The 18,971-nt window shown below is 48.0% G+C and overlaps 3 protein-coding genes across 4 annotated transcripts; all 3 read right to left on the bottom strand.

Annotated features, from left to right (window-relative positions):
• Positions 1–797: 797 nt before the first annotated feature.
• On the bottom strand, positions 798–3,423 carry LOC136487679 (leucine-rich repeat receptor-like protein kinase PXC1). The gene is made up of 2 exons (XM_066484778.1): positions 1,792–3,423; positions 798–1,646 (listed from the first exon to the last, which is right to left on the bottom strand). The coding sequence occupies exons 1-2, from the start codon at positions 3,356–3,358 to the stop codon at positions 931–933; spliced, it is 2,283 nt and encodes a 760-aa protein (XP_066340875.1). The 5' UTR covers positions 3,359–3,423; the 3' UTR covers positions 798–930.
• Positions 3,424–4,578: 1,155 nt separating this feature from the next.
• LOC136487677 (uncharacterized) lies at positions 4,579–7,816 on the bottom strand. 2 transcript variants are annotated; one of them, XM_066484777.1, is made up of 3 exons: positions 7,275–7,816; positions 6,779–6,964; positions 4,579–4,971 (listed from the first exon to the last, which is right to left on the bottom strand). In XM_066484777.1, exons 1-2 carry the CDS (start codon positions 7,665–7,667, stop codon positions 6,794–6,796), a joined length of 564 nt encoding a protein of 187 aa, XP_066340874.1. In that variant the 5' UTR covers positions 7,668–7,816; the 3' UTR covers positions 4,579–4,971; positions 6,779–6,793. The 2 variants fall into 2 exon arrangements, with proteins under 2 accessions (XP_066340874.1, XP_066340873.1); XM_066484776.1 differs by having other exon boundaries at positions 6,793–6,964; positions 7,275–7,785.
• Positions 7,817–10,097: 2,281 nt separating this feature from the next.
• LOC136486273 (DDT domain-containing protein PTM-like) lies at positions 10,098–18,855 on the bottom strand. Its single transcript, XM_066483148.1, has 10 exons — positions 16,922–18,855; positions 16,138–16,809; positions 14,783–16,025; positions 13,364–13,652; positions 13,148–13,272; positions 12,619–13,079; positions 12,498–12,526; positions 11,719–12,360; positions 10,591–11,622; positions 10,098–10,500 (listed from the first exon to the last, which is right to left on the bottom strand). Exons 1-9 carry the CDS (start codon positions 18,562–18,564, stop codon positions 10,649–10,651), a joined length of 6,078 nt encoding a protein of 2,025 aa, XP_066339245.1. The 5' UTR covers positions 18,565–18,855; the 3' UTR covers positions 10,098–10,500; positions 10,591–10,648.
• Positions 18,856–18,971: the final 116 nt, after the last annotated feature.

The following is an 18,971-nucleotide window of genomic DNA, read 5'->3' as shown; positions in this document are numbered from 1 at the left end:
AATGATCGATGGTCGTTCTGTAGTGGAACAAGCTCATGGGGTACAAACATTGGCAAAAGAACTCGAAATGTTTGGATGTGTGCTGTTTGACAAGTGTGTGGCAGGCTGTATGATTGCTAAGCTGCTACAGACTTGGACTAATTTTGCTACTTCTCTGGAACAGAAGCGACAAGAGTTTGGCATTGCTAAGCTTATTGGCTCTTTGGATGTTAAAAGAGAAGGTGAGAGCAAAGGATGTCCATGGCAAGAAGGTCGGTGAGGAGAGTTCTAGTGCCCATGTGGTGCAGAAGAATCATCTCAAGCCTCAAAAGAAGAAATTTCAGCAAGAACTCAAACAAAAGTCTACGACTCCTTTTAAGAAGAACAAGAAAAATAAGGAAAGGGGCAATTGTTTTACTTGTGGCCCAGCGTCCTTGTAAAGCAGCCCAGAATCGGAGCTGTGGTGTGTGTTCGCATAAATTTAAATAGAAGAGAACGGCAGCGAATTTATATTTCAACTTTGAATCCTCTAGCCATTCAGATTCATCGCCCAAATTTCAATCTGCTTCTCCTATCCACGTGTCCTTCTTCCTCCCCAAGTTAGCCACCGCTAATAATCTGGTACTCCGGACTAGCGAATCCTGGTTACGTCACCGATCCAAATGTCTTTACCATCTTTCGAGAACTCCATACGACAGCAGGTTACTAGCTGAACAATGCGAAGAGAAGTAGAGAACCCTGCATATCAGTCAGTCAAGATCCATAAATCGTCTCACAAGCAGGGAAACTGCAGCTGCTGCTGCAACAGTGAGCAGCACTCCATGAATCCATTCTCAGATCAGACGTGCAAAAGCCGGATGAGACGAATATGTTCAAGACCCAAAGCCATACATGGAAGAAGATGTCAAGATCACACACAAGAACACAGAATCTGGGCAGGACAGCGGACAACTAGTAGCTGCTGAGGCGACCGTCCCCGTCGTCCGTGGTGACGCCGACAGACGGCGACGTGACGGAGACGTCCCTATCCTCCTCCTCGGGGGCCGGGGACTGCTCCACGGGCACGCTCTCGATCATCCTCACCACGTCGCCCATGGAGGGCCGCTGATCGGGCCGCGGCGCCACGCACGCCAGCGCCACGTGCAGCAGCGCCACCATCTCCTCCTCGATGTCCCTGTACCGCAGCAGCTCCACGTCGAACACCTCCGCCGTCCACTCCTCCCGCACCACAGACCGCACCCACTCCGGCAGGCTCATCGCCGTGACACCCGCCGCCGCGCCCTTCTTGTGCGCGTCGGGCGGTACCGGCGCCGCCGGCTGCAGGTGCTGAGCCGGCGCCTTGCCCGTCAGCGCCTCCAGGACCAGCACGCCGAAGCTGTACACGTCGGCCTCCTGCGACAGCCGCTTGTTGTCCGCCTGCTCCGGCGCCATGTAGCCTCCGAGGCGAGCGATGGCGTGCGCCGGGCTGAGCAGGAGCGCCAGCCCGAAGTCCGCCACGCGCGCCGCGCCGTCCTTGTCGATCAGCACGTTAGTGGACTTGACGTTGCCGTGGGGCACCCCCGACGTGCGGTACTCCCGGTGGATGCACGCCAGCCCGCGCGCCGCGCCCAGCAGCAGCCTCGCCCTCGTCGTCCAGTCCAGCGGCGACTCGCCCGACATCTTGTGCCCTGGATCATTCATCATTCAAGCAGACAATGGCAAGGAGCATTCGTGATTCGTGTCAGGTCCAGGTCGATCACGGATCACGCAACGGCAATGGTTGTAATTGTAACTGACTGGCAACAAGGTCGCCGGAGGGAGACGGTACCGTACCGTGGAGGCGGTCGTGGAGGTTGCCGTTGGGGAGGTAGTCGTAGATGAGGAGCTTCTCCTGCCGGGCGTAGTAGAAGGCACTGAGCGGGACGAGGTGCGGGTGGCGGAGGCGGCCGATGAGGTCCATGTACCGGTGGAACTCGTCGCGCGCGCAGGGGTTGGCGTCGCGCAGCCGCTTCACAGCGACCATGCGGCCGTCGCCCAGCACGGCGCGGTACACGGTGCCCAGGCTGCCCCTGCCCACCATCTCGGCGGACGCGCGCAGCAGCTCCTCCAGCTGGAACCGGCTCCCGTGCCGCCTTCCCTGCTGCAGGTGCGAGGTCAGCGGCGCGCCGGCGCTGCCATCGTTGTCGCCGTCGCCGTCGTCGTCCTCCTCGCCGCCGTCCGCGCCGAAGAACACCAGCTTGCTGCGCGCCCCGTCGCTGTCGCCGCCGTCGCTGCACCGGCCGGCGCTGCCCGGACGAGCCGGCTGCTGCTGCTCCCCCTTGAGGTGGCCGAACAGCGCGCCGCCTCCGTCCTCCAGGCCGACGCGGCCGCGACGCTTCCTCTTCCTGCCCGCCGCGGGCTCGCCGTCGCCGCCTCGGCCGCAGCAGCAGCACGCGACGAGCAACGACGCCAGGGCGAGGAAGAAGAGGGCGTTGCCGACGGCGATCCCGGCGACCGCGCCGGGGCTCAATCCCCCCTTATTACGGTTGCGAGCCCCGCCAAGCGACTCCGGCGTGGCCAGCGCTGGCGAGGACGAGGCGACGGAGGAGGACGCCGCCGGGTTGGATGGCACCACGGACGGAGACGAAGACGAAGACGAAGCAGGCGGCGTCGGGGCGGGCTCCCGCGGCAGGAACGAGCAGGGCGGCAGCGGCGGCGCGGGCCCGCAGAGGCCAGCGTTGCCGGCGAACGACGCGAGGCCGAACCTGGCGCGCATGGCGTCGGGCACCCGGCCGGACAGCTGGTTATTGGAGGCGTTGAACTCCGCGAGGCGGGGCAGCGCGGCGGCGACGTCGGGGAACAGGCCCGTGAGGAGGTTATCCTGGAGCCTGAGCGTGACGAGCGCCGTGAGCCCGGCGAACGCCGCCGCCGACGGGATGCCGCCGCTGAGGCTGTTGTCAGCGAGGTCGAGGCGGACGAGGCGGGTGAGGCGGGCGAGCGCGTCGGCGGGGACGGGGCCCGACACCTCGTTGCGGGAGAGGTAGAGGAGGACGAGCCCGGGCGCGCCGCGGAGCAGCGCGTCGAGGGTGCCGTTGAGGCGGTTCCCGCGGAGGTCGAGCGCGCGGAGCTCGCCCAGGTGGGAGAGCGGGTCGAGCGGGCCGCGCAGGTCCAGCGAGGGTAGGGTCAGCGAGGTGACGCGGCGGCCGTCGGGCGAGCACCCCACGCCGAACCACCGCCCCGCGCACGCGTCGCCAGTGCTCCAGTTGGCGGACAGGATGCCGTGCGCGTCCGCGCCGTGCCGGAAGATGGTCAGCGCGTCCGTGTCGCTCGGCTTCACCTCCGGCTCCGGCAAGGCGGCCGGTGTTGCTGCCGCCAAGATCGCCAGGAATGCCGCGGAACGCAGCAAGAATCGTACGGACATTGTTGCCGTTGCCGACGCTGGCAGCTGCGGGCGTGGATGACGGGGCGGCGAGTGAAGCAAGATCGGCATGGGAGCGAGGGGCCGAGGGAGGAAAGGAGAGGTCGGGAGGAATCACTCAGCGAAAGCCATTGGTGATCTTGGCTGCTCCATCAATCTGCATTGGGACGAGAGAACTACTCCTACCGTGCAACTCTTGATTTTTGAATCGAGCTGGTGCTTCGGCTCTTGGCTGCTCCACTGCTCTGTTTGGGCGGTCCTCCTCCGTAGACCAGTGTCAGGTTGTCAGTGCTGGAGGCTTCCACTTTTCGCTTTTGCTCTGTTTCTGTCTGCCCGTGGGCCCCCCTAGCCTAGGTCTAGTACTAGCCGGAGGGGAGCAGCCTTGTCCATCACACTACCGCCAGCGAGCAGCCGAGTAGGGAGGTCAACACCAAAGCAATGAAAGGGAAGCAAAGGGCTACCTAATTTTACGGAGGCACACAGGGCGTGATTGGAACGCAATGATTCAGCTCAATTTTAACTAGAAATGGCTGTGATTTCCGCATGAATCAGTATACAAGTACCCACGTTCTACAATCCACACATGGCCTGACTACAATCAGTTTATTGTCATCACAGAAGAAATAGGAAAAAGATCCCACATTTTAAAAGGGGTTGAAGGGCCCGTTTGAAACACACGAATTTCAAGAAAAAAAACATATAGATTTTATAGAATCAGTTTAATTCATAGAAAAAAAATGTAGGAATGCAAAAGTTTTCAGCATCCCAAACAAGGTGTGAATATTTTCAGGAATTCATTCCATTCGACCATTCCAGTGTTCTACTTTCATGATTCCATTTCCCCCCCTTTATTTACACGGTCTACTCTAGAATGCTGTCATGTTTAGCAACAACAAGGTGCAAGTTATTAGCCGTGCTTATCTTTACCTTGTTGGGACAAGGCTGAGCAGTGGGCCAAATCATTACCCCCCCTCCGGCGTGACAAGAAAGATTCAACGAAGCATCATGTGCCACTTTCTTTGGCTCCTCCATTTTTGCTTTGGCCTTTGCCTCTTCTTTTCATGCTCGCCCTACTCGTCGGCATCATATCCCCCTTCTCTCGCGGCGAGCTGATTGCAGACTTGCACTCTACTAGGACAGATCGGCAGCACTGTAGAGAGCCTCGACCATCAACGTACGTAGAACAAAATCATTAGCATAACTGGATGATATGGTGATTGTTCTTCGTCCAAAGTAACAGGGGAAATCACTAATTGCCAAACGGAAAAGGAAGGATATATGTTTCGTCCAGATCATGCGTCTACGCAAATGAGAACAACAAACGGATCGTAATCCGTGACATGAAAAGGATGGCAGCAAGTTCAGACTCGGGCCGTTGTGCACCACCCAGCTAAATCATTTCTGCTTAGCCAAGAGCCATCTCTCCAAGCACAGCTTGGTGCGATCAAGTCTAACTAATAAACGCATGACCTTTTCCACGTTAATTAAATACCGAGTTCATTCTTATTGCTCATACATAGGGCTGCATGCTAGCAGCGAACTAGTTCTCACAGGGAGCGATGAATACGTCCATGTGATGTCCATCCCTCGTGATTCGCATGCTACTATTAGCTTTCCTGCCAAAAAGGAAAAAAAAAAAATCGATGCCCATCAGTATCTCGAAGACCATGGTCATAGATTAAGAGTTTGAGTTCTAGATAAAGACACAACCATCTTCAGCATCAAACTGATTATAGTCATAAGAAGCCATATAGGACACTACAGGGTTTTTCCTGCTGCATTTTCGACTATAGCACATAAGTGGATAATGTAGTGATGTTTTACTGACTATAAAGTCTGTCAATAAGGTGACAACCACAAATCCAAACGATGCCATTCCCAGGAGATGCAAGTATGCAAACTAACACCAATCGCCAGTGGCATATCTTCCAAATCTCAAACCAAACCGTGTACATTATAGTACTTATTAAACAGAGTTTAGCTATGTATTAAATCTGTATTACAAAAATAATAATACTCCTAATTTAATAGCAAAACCCACTCCATATTCTGTACGTCTACATGAACACAACTGATGCAATCTGAAAATCACATGTCCGCTATGCTCAAAATGACTGGAAGTTGTGCGAGTTACAACACCTATACTCAGAAAGCACCATCAGTTCAGTGTAATATTTTATAGCACATACTGCATTTTTGGCAGAATGGATATTATTTTGGACCATTTTGCAGGGCTCAGAGCAAGGATACCTCACACCGAGTTTTCCTAGAGTTTAGTACCAAAATTTGCTTGATTGTTCGCTCTACGTTTCACACATCACAATCACATGGATATTTTGATGTGGTTCTTGTTTCCATGACGATCTTTTTTATGTTAAAAGTCATAATTAAAATCTTAGACCAATGTTTGTAAACTCAGTTCCTAGTGAAATCAAGTGCTGCTCTTCTGCAGTCTCTTCAAATGTCCTCTTTGAAGTCCCAGAGCTATCAGCCTTTTCAAAGCTCCATGTATTGCAGCCTGACCAGATAACAACTTACCATTAACGGGGGACATGCCTCATACAGTCATATTGCATCTATTTGGTGCATCAACTTGTCCCTCCCTAGTAATGAAACTCAAATCTTGTGCAAATATTCGTAAAGAGCCAAAGATTGTATACAGAAGAGTTATGCACCCATTCAATAGTCCACTGACATTGTACTAGCACTAATTTCTGTTTATCTAACGTGAGTAATACAAATTAAAGTTTAATAATTTTTATGTGGGGTCTGTGAACACCCTAAGCCTGGTATTATTTCATAGGAAGTTGTTATCAATGTGGAGCTACATATATTCCTTGAGATCTACAGCTAATTGAAACTACTGAACTCCAAGCTAAACAGCATCTGATGTTGCTTCTGCCTTATAATACTCGTCCCTTAAATTTAAGAAGTCTACAGAATGTAATACACCTTATACGATGTATCTAGCTGATCGAGCGAATGTTTTAGCCTGTGATTTTTCAGCATTGGCTTTTCTCTAAGATCTATGCAGCTTCATGTAAAGCTTAGTGAGCCATATGTTTGTAATATATGATGTCTAATTGAATAAAAATTACAAATCAATAAGCAGACTAAAATCAGACTTAGAATCACTGTGGTTCCAAACTTCCAATACTTAAGGAAAATTATGTTCCAGTAGGATTGAAGACCAAAAAAAACACCGATACAATCTAAAATACAGACATGTAATATATGCAGCAATTTAATATATTTAAAAAGACTTGATTTTGAGTTCTGCACTTCAATAGGTTATAGGTGTGAAGTTTTTTTTTTATTCCAAACACGTTAAATAAAAGTTAAAGATGAATGTCCTTCCTGTTTCGGAATTAAGAGGAGTGAGAAAAGATTGCAACACCACAAAAAGAAAGACAGTACAACTACCTCACAGAACCAACCTCATAGAGGAGTGGTTTGCATGATAGCAGTGAGTATTTGCTGTTCAATTTTATCTTCAGAAAGCCACATACTGCTCTTCTTGCGCAGGAGCTCCTTCTGTTCTGACTTCTTCTGCTCTTTGAGCTTCTCCTTTTTCCGCCAGCTCTCCAGCTTCTCAGCTCTTTCTTTCATCTGCACACATTATCTCATCTCAGTTACAAATCTAGTTGCTATATACGTTTTCACTTCACTGCATAGTTGACTAGTTGAGCGCTAATGGTGTCTTGAGACGTTGTTCTAAGACATGTTTCTGAAACTAATCAGATGGCCACACAAATCAGAAACTAACAATATATAGCAACTAAGACAGTGTTAAGGCTCGCATTTTAAAAGCCCGAACGGATGAGGCAATTTAATCAAACAAGTTGGAAGCGTGCAAGCCTGCAAGTACTGCGGGCAACTGGAGCAAGGGATGGAAGGAGACAAGAGGATCGAAGCCTACGAGGGTCTGGCGAAAGTCCTCCTCGAACGCGCGGCGCTCGGCGGCGCGCGTCTGGGCGGCGGCGAGCTTGGCGGCCTTGCGCTCCTGGTTGGCGATGCGGGCGGCCTCGGCGCGGGCGTCGGCCTTCCGCTGCCGCTCGGCCTCCATCAGCTGCACCTCGTAGGCGTACTGCCGCCGCAGCTGGCGCACGTCGCGCGCGTACCCCTTGCGCAGCCGGTCCAGCCGCGCCCACGCCTCCCGGGGCTCCGCCGCGGGCTCCCAGCTGCCCAGGTACCCGCTGGGCTTGGAGAACTCGTGCGGCTCCGCCCGCGCCAGGGCCCGCGCGGAGGCGTGGAAGCCCCGGAGGAGGGGGCGAAGGAGGTGGTGGTGCGGCCGGGAGGAGGAGAGCGCCATCGCCGCCGCAGAACTTTTTTTTTTTTTTTTTGGAAAATGGAATCGCCGCCGCAGAACTGAGAACAAGATCGCGGTGGCGGCGGAGGTGGGGAGGCTGCCGGCGCGGAGCAAGCGAAGGAGAGAACAGAACCCTCCTACGGCTGGGCCGCGTCTTTTTCCGAAATACAGCCCGGCCCGTGTGTTAGATGCAAGAGCCCAGTAAATGAAGCAGGATCTGCAGAAATGGCCAACCTGCTTAGGAAATGGTAGATCGGACCGTATTGGACCAAGTTTATCACGTCGCCCCGAAGGTCACGAGCATCGAGAGGAGACGGAAAGGGCAGCGCCCGTGTGTGCCTTTGGTTCGGATGCCTAGTTGACGTCCACAGGAGAAGAAAACACCGACACGAGGTAGAAGAAGACGAAGAGAAAGATGCAACATTTAATCTACTTTTGAAACATTCAGATTTAACACTTGCAATATACGTCTGAAGATAAATGAAACACTTGAAATATACATCTAAAACACTTGCAAAAACACCTGAAAAACATTGTAAGAACATACGCAACATCCAGATAAAACACTGGCAACATATGTGTGAAACATATGCAGCATCCAAATAAACACACTTGCAGCGTACGTCTGAAAAAACAGACGAAACATTGGGAGCAAAAGTTCGCAACATACGTGTACAACCATTGCAACATCCCGATCTACTTTTACAACATCCATGTAAAACATTTGCAACATAAAAATAAAAACATCTAAAACATAGGTTTACAACATGCGTTATTCACCCTTCTTCTTCCATACGACGCAGCATCTAGGATGGGCAGGCCGAGGGCAGCACCGTCATGGCCCATTCTGGAGGCGAGCGGAGGGGCGGCGGGGATAGGGAGGAAGGGGACGGCCGCAGGCACATGCGGCTGCCGACGAGCTCTAGTCGGATAGGGACGGGAAGAAGGGACCGACAGGAGCTCTAGCCGGGCGAAGACCAGAAGAAGGGGCCAGCTGAGAGCTCTAGCGGGGCGGGGACCTATGTGATATACATGTCATGTTGACTAGCTCATTTAATATGTAATTTACAGCATATGCATAGCATGTGGAATTATAATTATAATATTTTTTACCAATGGTTGCATAAAGCGGTCGTGTGAGCTATGAACTTGTTACTTTAGTTATTGTGTAAGTTGTTTTATTTTATTTGTATGAGCATGAATGACTGGATTATGAATCTATAATGTACTGTGGCGTGTAAACTGTTGTATATTGTCCGTGTAAACTTTATGTGAGATTGACATATTTGCGTGCCATTTAACTATGAATTTATTATTTCATATCGCAATGATTTTTTATTATTTGATCTTTCTTGAATATACTTTGACGGATACCTGATTCCCGTTGGACGTGAGCATAGGTAAGAAAGCTAAGATCACGAATATGCTCGCGGACAGATAAATACTTGACCCACACCTTACTCGAAGGTGATTATAATCATGAATATGCTTGCGGACGGATAAATGCTTTATGCGCACCTTACTCGACCCGCTGCCATATCTCTACGCCGGACGCCTAGATCAGATCGCTGGCCTTTGAATCAACCACGGGCTGACGGGCATGTTCGGATAGAGCACGCACGCCAAAGCCGCAGTGACCAATTCATTCGTGAGCCAGCGGGAAAACGAGAAACCCAATGCTGAAGGAAAAAGCATGGCAAGCCAAACTAGCGTCAAGTTACCCTCGGACGAGTTTTGACAAGCCCCGAAAGTAATCCAAATACGTCACTCTAACAGATGGGCTAAAATGAGAAGCCAAATTTTATTATTTATTTAGCTATTTTATAATATAGAAATTTTCTCAAAAAAGAAGAGGTCTACAATAACCTTGCTATTTTACAAAGTCAGATAGTGAGCGTCCATGATTGACTTTCTATGACCACAAATTTTTATTTTACAAAGTCAGATAAAACATTTGTTGTAGCCTATTTTTTACTATACAAATTCTAAAATAGGCTACACAACAAAAATAGCCAAGCCATTGGAGTTTATATGTTTTCTCTTCGTAATAAAGAGCCGACATCCACACACAATACAATGCCTAATAGACTTGTCAAGAGACGACACTGACAAAATATGAAAATACGTAGTGATAGACAGAGTACTTCAATTATCGACGCATAACTTAACAACCATTATTCCATCTGGGTTAAGCTATGTTTTCTTTATGAGGCTTGCCAAAAACTTATTGACATCTACCGCCTAGATGTTGTACATGCCCTAACTTAGGTTCTCTAAAACGCCTTATGTTGATGACTGAGAGTAATTAATTTAGAGGAAGAATGGAACTAAATTGCATGCCATTTAATTAATTAGTTGACCTAGGCAAATGCAATAATAAGCAATTTTCACAAACCGAGAAAACAATTAAAAAAACTGTAGGCAATATATGGAGCATAGCTGCATAGGCATAGAAATGGCCACTCTTGACCAAGAGACACTTCTATCTCAAAAGGAGAGAAGAGAGAACCCAAGGATAATACAATTACATGAATATGGTTTTCCCGACGACCCATATACCATGTTGCTATGTGCTAACAGCATCCTAGCTCTAAAACTCCCCAAAAATAAACAGCCTAAAGAATGGAAAATGGTCGCTGTCGACCCATCCTTTTAGTATGTACAGTGTAACCTCCCAGCAGTAATTGCTACTCTTTTTTTTTCTAACTTTATAATGGTTAAAATTAGGTCAAATAGTCAAATGATCCGAACAAACAGTAGCACAGCATGACAACAGCTTGGAGAATTTTCATCCAGATTCATGGAGGATGGCTCTCTTCAAACTTGTACCTTCCACCTAAACAGAAAGCATGCTCAGTAACTATAAACCCAGAGACTGATAACAAGAAATCCGATAAGTATCTAAATGGAATATCGGTGGATTTACCTGCCATCACAACTGGCAGTCGCCACTCTAAACAGAGGCAATGAAGTTCAGAAGTCTATCATTGCCATCCGCGGCAACCACCACAACTCCAATTGCCGCTCACAACGGGCTCTAAACCTTGGTCCCACGGTGAGCAATGCTGGTGTATGCGCAGGCCACAGACAGAACATCGTAGATCGGGTGGCGGCTGAGTATTCATGCAGTTGAGGCATGCTACCTCTTCAGGTGTGGGACCATTTGTTGGGAAGTTCATATTTGAAGCTCCATCTTCTACCATGAAAGACATATCATCAAAACCAACTCCTTGTTGAGCAAAGCTTCCGGTGCCGTTAACATCATCTTGCAGACCAGTAGCCATCCCAAATGCATTGTCAAGGTGTGTGTCATCAGCTTCAAGCAGCTCAGTGAACGAGAAATAAGTTTGGGGTTCATACTCGTCCATCACAAAGCTGCCACAGCTAGTGTCATTCTGCTGGTGATTAGAAGTGAAATCAGGTGGGGCAGCATATGCAGTTCCTTTGGAAAAATCCCACCCCAATAGTTCTGAAGCATCCACACTATCAGCCTCCGAAAAAGAAATTTCATTCATATGGCTGAAATTGATGTTTCCATTGCCTGAAGGTGTATTCTGGATATAATACTCATTCACAGGTTTACCAGCTTGATCAAGGTATTCAGAAATTTTAGTTTGTGCTCTTCTTATAGACAGCTTCTGGTTACTTCCTGGGGCAATGCTTGCCGTGTTCGCTGATATATCAACATCCCTTGTTTCTTCCCCAATTGGTTCAACTATTCCATATGAAGCAAGCAGTGGGTCCTGATCTGCTAAAGCAAAAGTCTCCTCACTAGATAGCATAGTTGACAGCAATGATGTTGCAACTGTTTGCTCACTAATTTCTGGTTCAGGCTTTACATAATTATCTGAATGAGGACATGGGGGTATGGCTCTCCTTCGGCACCTACAACATCGGTATCCAAGCAACTCACCAAGCCTATCTTCATCAAGTTGCAAGGAATCACCATGAAACCAATCTGTAAGCAGGGAATTTCGAGATGTTAAAAAAAGAACTGAAACATAACACAAAAAAAGATAATGCTCTAAGCTACAGCAATGCTAAATAAACTTACTTGTGCACTTCTCACAGCGTACATACAGGAAATCCGGAGAATAAGCTTTGTCACATAGACAACATTTCGGTTTTATTGACGAACCTATACCATCCTTGCTTTTAAGGATTACATTATTCGCCCTGAACTCACTTCCATCATCCTTGTCATTCTTATTTTTCTTCCATATGAGACCAAAATATGTGATCGGTTGAACTTTTTTAGCCTTCGTTGGTTTTTCTGACTTTGACTTTTTAGCTTTTTTCTTTTGGACACTAGTGATATTCTGAGTTGCCACTTTAGCGAGTGGCTGGGCTTCCACCTTCATGAGTGGCTCGGCTTTCACATTCACAACTGGCTGGGTTGTAGCTTCCACCTTTCCAACTGGTTGTGCTTTAACCTTTGTGACTGGCTCGGCTTCAACTTTGGGAGCAGGTTCAGCAGAATGGGAAGAAGTAACCTTAAATACAATTCTGGGAGCGGCCACTGGCTGTTGGCCATTACTCTTCTGTTGATGCTGGATATAACTTGCATTTGTATTTGTTTTGTAACTAGTGAGCATAAGACTCTGCTTCTGGAGGCATAACTTGCATATCAAACTGGAAGTAGCACTGCCTCCTTTGCTAACAACAGATCTTGATGTACACTCTTTATGACAATTACCTGAAAGTTATTTTTAGATAGCAACATTGTGACTAAAGTATTCGAAATATCAGAAATTGATCAAATATCTTCTTGGATATTGCAAGATTTTTTTTTTGGAAAACAGATAATCTAAAAAGCATGGCATATATCCATACCTTGACAAGAGCTGCATTTAACAATATCCCTGCATGTGATCAATCAAAATAGAAAATGTCAGTATCTCAAAAAGAATAAATGTATAATTGTTAATCAGTATATGAGGCGACGTAGAAAAACCTGTAGAGAACATCCTTCTTGCATGAGGTGCAGGGATAGACTTCTCCCTTGTGAAAGAGATAGGAAAAGACATCTCCGTCAGATGCTTTTACTCGCCTTGGGTATAAATTGGTAAAACAGTTAGAGTTTGGAATTCTTGGAGTAGGCAAGGAGCTAGCCTCAGCATGCTGCTCAAATTCTCGTACCATGTACAGTGGCACATGGTTTTCAGAAAACCACAATTTTCCACTTTCATCCTGATCACTTTCTGCTTCCAAGATATTTTTTGTCAGACGGACAGGAAGATGCTTTTGGTTGGGAAACTTAAGTGCATATCTTATCTTATTGTCGATTATTTTTTTATCACAGAGTACAGCATTTCTGAGGGCAGAAAAGTCAGCATCAGAGCTTTTTCCATCTGAAGGAATTTGATCTGGAGGGATGAACTCCTTCCATCTGATGTGGGCATCAAGATATCTAACCTGAGAGAAATGATTATTAGGTTTGTGCTAAGGTAGGTTCTTTGCAACATCAGGACAGAAGTGCAAACCTGCAGAGCAAGTTGAGATGAAGTCTGGCTTAGTCCAACACATGCTCTCCAGAAAAATTGCCGAGATCGTCTTGGAAAATTGGAACCTTCATGGTAAGATAAACCTGCTATCCTTTTTTTACCGCCTAATAGGTGACAAAAACACGGCAACTTGTTCATGTCCTGAATACTGATAGAGGATCAAGTAAGACTTCTAATAGTTAAAACATGTAATACCTTGGCGAGCAGCTTTTCTTATGGTTGAATGTAGAAGAGCCCCCCTCTGCAAAGTACGTTTTGTTATATTTCCTCCGGTCCACCAAGTCCAGCTGTTGTCATCGTCAGTAGCAGTACCAGATTCAGACGCCAACAAACGTTTTCTGCCACGCCTTCCACCAGCCCCACGCTTTTGGTATTGTGCAGGACGAGATGCTACCGGCGATGGACCCGGAGATTCCACAGGCCAATCGTCTATTGGCTTCAACCAGCTTGCAGAAAATGCTACTCCACGGATGTTGCTTTCCAACTGCATATAATATGTAACAATTTTTAATACAACAATTGAATTCATTTTTCACTGCTATTTATGGCAATAACCTTCTTCAGCTAGGCTATTTATCTTTCTTTCAATACCATTTATTGCATATCTAACTTGATTCTCCAAAAGCAATTAATACGCAATATTATCACATTAACACGCTGCTCCCTCCATTCCAAAATACAAGTCATCTGGCTTTTCTAGATACATTGTTTAAATTAAATGTTTTTACTATGTATCTAGACATAATGTACATCTAGATACGTAGACGCAAAAGCTATGTATCTAAAAAAGTCAGAACAACTTACAAATTGAAACGGAGGGAGTACTATATATCCACACTCTTTTGTTCGCCTACAAAAGACATCATCTAGTACTTGTAATCATACCAGAGTTGTGCTAGTGAAGCACAAGGTGGCATTACCATGCAACTTTTCTATTTTGTTGTATCTGGTATGTTTATCGCAGTGGCTCTATTAGGAGAATTTTCTTTCGAGTGAGTTGCTTTTCACACCAGGTACAGAATTCTTTGTTTCCCTTTGCACTAGGGTTAACAAACAATTTTATTTTGCACCCTGTTATGTTAAAGTAAGTTTCAACATCATGAAACCATAACAAATCTAATAAAACCTTCATGGTGCCTCATATACATGATTGAAAGCCACGAAGTCTCATGAAAGTTTTATTTCACAAGGTTTTGCTCAAAGCAAAACTTATTGTGGCATACACTGTCGATAAATGAAAATATATACATATACCAGTTCAAACTGAAACAAGTTTAGCTTTACATGGGGCAAAGTAAAATTTACTATATCTTTCACTACTGAATTATCTATTTCACAAAACACCTTTCCAGCTATTTCTTTGAGTCAAATATCAATGATTTATAGGAACAATTTTTTGTTGGTTTCTAACATTAGAGTTAATTTCATTTATTAGATAAAATGCATGCAAGGATATTATGTACCTAGCTCAAGCTGCATAAGAAACTGAAAAATATTATTCTATTTGATGCCACCTTAACACTGCTGGCATTCACAGCAATATGCTTATCACAACTTAGTTGTAGAATATTGAGAGGTATCAAAGGATGCCAAAAAGAAAATCCTGTAACTCACCTCAAGCAAGAGGGGTATTATAGTTCTGCAGTTGGAAGCTTCTTCTAGTTGTTGACGCCACCGTTCTCTCTGCTGCACGTCTTGTAGTGAACCAACCAACAGGGCACGCAAACTTTCCTCCATGTTGGCTAAATAAGCAGCAATACTGGAGAAGTGGCTGTCAGAATTTTTTATTACACGCATGGTGCTAAGAACTCGAGCAGAACTTTTAGCAGCATTTGTCGTGGTCATGTTAAGAAAACAAGCCTTTTTGTTTCCACTTGCTGAACTTCTGCAAGCAAGGCACCAACCACATCTATCTCTTGGAACTTCAATAAGCTTCTTTTCAGTACTCGGCCAAACAAATTGTGCGACTGCTGAGGAAAATGCTTTCAACTGTAGAACATTGTCTGCAGCCACTTTCCTCTTTGGTTTTAAGGTCAGTTGGGATGCGGAAACCTTACCTTCATCGGATGTTATAACAGCTAGATTGGCAGCAGCAGACGCTGCAATGTTGCCATGATTGTAGAGATTCATGTATGCTTGCGGTTTAAAAGAAGACGATTTTGCTGCCTTGCCACAACTCATGTTTCCAGATCTTTCAGTAAACAGCTGAAGCTGGTGTTTATCTTGCAAAGATGGACGAAATGATTCTGCCTTTGCAGAAACAGTGGATAAATCTGGACGATATATACTATGAGCTGGCTGTGCTTGTGCTATGTTAGACATAACCATTCCAACAGATCTATTCTGATGAGAAATGGAGGATGGCACAAATGGTCCAGAATTTCCATTTCTAGGTGCATTATGTATGTTGTTCTGAGCTGACAGAGCTTCCTTGCAAACTTCAACATTCTTCTCGGTGACAACACCTAAGCTTGACATGCATTTTTGTTTATCCAGGTGTTCAGCAGAGCACACTGTATACTGATTACCAACAAATTTCTGTTGTGTATTTGTTTGAGGAAGTGCTACTGTTTTACTGTCCCCACCATCTTTTGAAGTTGTCCAGCCACTTTCATCTTCTGATTTTGTTGGAGTAAAACTCAACATACTGGATTGTGGAGTATGTCTTGTACCAACCTTTTCCAATATTGTTGATCTCTCACTCTGAACTGTACCGAGTAAATGTTTCCAGTATTCCATTATTTGCCTGCATATATCCACATATGCATCTGAGGGAGCAAGTCTCTGGAGGACCTTGACAACATCATAATGATTGTAATATCTTGCATAAGACTCTACATCTGAAGATGTTTCGATCCTGCAGTATTTGATGGAACAAAACATTAAAGGAAGTATAGGACAAACAATAGCAGGTCATGCAAAACAAATCTTTAGTAGACGTATTGTATGATTAATAAGCAAGAACTTACACCAGTAAATAGTTGCAGGTTCCTAAGAATAGCCTCCCGCACATATCAACGCCAAACATTTGAGCTCCTCTTGCACCACGTTCAATTCTTGACGAAGTTGGTCCAAGCTTGTTGACCACACATTCTGGACAGAACCAGTCTCCATGGGGAAGGAAAGCTTTGTTTTGACCAATACATCTCGAATGATATGCCCATGGGCAGCCATCACAGCATACCAAAGTCCCATCCATTCCACATATTCGGCAATCATCACTATTGCCGTCCTGAGAAACATCTGCTACAGCAACATCTGGATTTGTTACATTTGGAGCACTTTCAAAGTTCTGTAAATCATTCATCATTTTGTAAGCTGAGGCCTTTGAGGCTCTAGTCGAGACTGCTCTTGAACCAGCCTCCCAAAAGGTGCTAGAATCTATCTCATATTCCATCTCCTCATTGTAGCCTACTCGATCATCCAGTACAGTTTTGAATTCTTCTGATTCAAGGACATGGTCACAGAGTATTTGCAGCACCCTCAACTTCGTGGCAACAGGAAGTTTATAGTATTCGGCAGCTAGGAGGTTTCTAGCAAAACTCTGCCCCCCTAGATTCTTAATGCACCTCATCACATACAGGTACTCTAGTAAGAAAGTTGGCCAAGTCAATGCATCTAGTAATGTCCAATCCAGATACCTGTACACGGTTCAAGGAAAGTGAAATATTGTCAGAATTTTAAGTAAAAAATAAATGCAATACCTATAAAATAGTTACTGTATTTAAAAGGGGGTAGATAGAGTATATGTACTTTAAGCAATTCGAAGCCATCTGAGATCCTTCAGCAGATTTAGATTCAAGATGCCGCTTCAGTGCCCGCAGTAGCGAGACATATACAGCATCCAACAAGTTATTCTGAACAGCGCAATTAATGGCTGCAACAAAATCATCCAGCCCAAACGGACTCAGGAACAGCTGCACGCTGAAGGATCGCAGGAAGTTATAAACCAAAAAGAGATAGCTTATGGAATCTTCTGGCACAGGAATGTCTCCCGATGACGGGGGCAACTCCACAGCCTGTACAGGTGGGCGTGGCTCGGATGGTTCTTCTTTAGTGAAATCAGATGAATTACTCGAAGATTCGATATCCTCGGACATATCCGAGCCAGACCCACTATACTGCAGCGCATCACAGTTGGCAGGCATCTCGCATCCGTCAACCCTCTGCCTAGTACTTGCTGGCTCTTTCACCTCCGAGGCACTCCCCGACAAAACCAGCAGGTCTAGCTTCCTCTTCCTGCAGCTCACCTTCATGCCTAACGCACCGTTCTCGTCGGGCATGAGGAACTCCCGGAGCTGAGGAAACGCCAAATCCTCAGCATGTCCATCCTCAAACACCACGCTGTACACGCCAGCTGTGCTATCATAGGACGCAACCTTCCCAATAAGAACGCACGCATGCCCCAGCACGTGGCGGCCAATGTAACGGCCGACCAAGCACTCCCCTGCCTCCTTGGCGCGCACCGGAAGGCCCCCAGCAGATGTGGCAGCAGTCCCTTGGTTCACCACCCTTCCATCAGTTTCCACCATCTTAACCTCTCCCGCCACAGCCGTTCTCGCGCATTCTTGTTCCGGAACACGGCTGTCATCCACCTCCATCTTCACTTCAGACGCCCCAGCCGCTCTCGCGCGCTCTTGCTCCCGAATACGGCTATCATCCACCTCCACTACTCTTCCATCAGCTTCCTCCATCTTAGCCTCTCCCGCCACTGTCGTTCCCGCGCACTCTTGTTCCTGAACACGGCTACCATCCACCTCCATCTTCACCTCAGACACCCCAGCCGCTCCAGCGCACTCTTGTTCCCGAAAATGGCTGTCACCCACCTCCATCTCCACTTCAGACGCCACAGGACCCAAATCCTGCTCTGCCCCCGGATCGCTCCCCACATCCACCTCGCTGGCCATACAAGCCGACAGGGAGCGCTGCTTCTGCTTGCTCGCGTCGCCACCCAAGTCCACCACCTCCATCTTCGCCTCGAGCACCGCGGGATCCACATCTCGCGATCCCCCCGCAATGCCGCCCTGAGCCACCTCACTCGCCACGTGCACAGCAGCCCGCCCTTCGCCCGCGCCGCCGTCCCCGTCCGCCTCACGCGCCGCGGGGAGCTCTTCGCCCGCAGTAGCAGCAGCGGCGCCGCCGCCGCCTTCGTTAGCCTCCGCCGTGGGCTCGCTCGCCGAGCCCTCCGCGTCACCCCCACGCCCCGCGGCGCCGCCTCCACCCGGCTCGGCCTCACCGGCTGCGCGTGCCGCAGCAGGCGCTTCCGCCCCACCGGCGGTCTCCGTCTTCACGCCACCAGCGGCCGCCGCCTCCGCGGGGGAGGCGGCGGCGAGGCCCTGCGGCGCCGCCCGATCGGGATCGTCCCGTGGCCCGGTGCCCGCGGCGGCGTCTTCCATGGCCCCCCGGCGCGAGAACCCTAGCTTTCTCGCACGCTACCGAGGCATCCTCGTCCGCGAGTCGAGGGCAAATGGTTTGGGTTCCGACGGGGGCCGGTGCGGATGCCGGGCGCTGACGAATCTGGGATGGGAGCCGCCGATCTCGCGGCGGAGTCGGGCGATTGGAATGGGATGCGCTCTCAAACCCTACGGCGAGTGGCGGCGGCGAGGAGGAGGAGGAGGAATTGGGGGAAGAGGTGGAGATGATGATGGATGGAATAAGGGAAGGGAAGGGAAGGGGAGGAGAAGCACTGGGACACACCACACCAGCGCAGCGAGTGCACGAGGGAAGGCAAGTGCAGGGGCAGGGCACCGAGCGCGCCGCACCCGACTCGTCGCGCCCCAGCCTGGCTCGCGTCGCACTTCCC

The sequence above is a fragment of the Miscanthus floridulus genome, chromosome 10 (genome assembly GCF_019320115.1).
Source record: "Miscanthus floridulus cultivar M001 chromosome 10, ASM1932011v1, whole genome shotgun sequence".
NCBI classification, from domain to species: domain Eukaryota; kingdom Viridiplantae; phylum Streptophyta; class Magnoliopsida; order Poales; family Poaceae; genus Miscanthus; species Miscanthus floridulus.
This window is presented reverse-complemented; position numbering and strand designations above follow the sequence as displayed.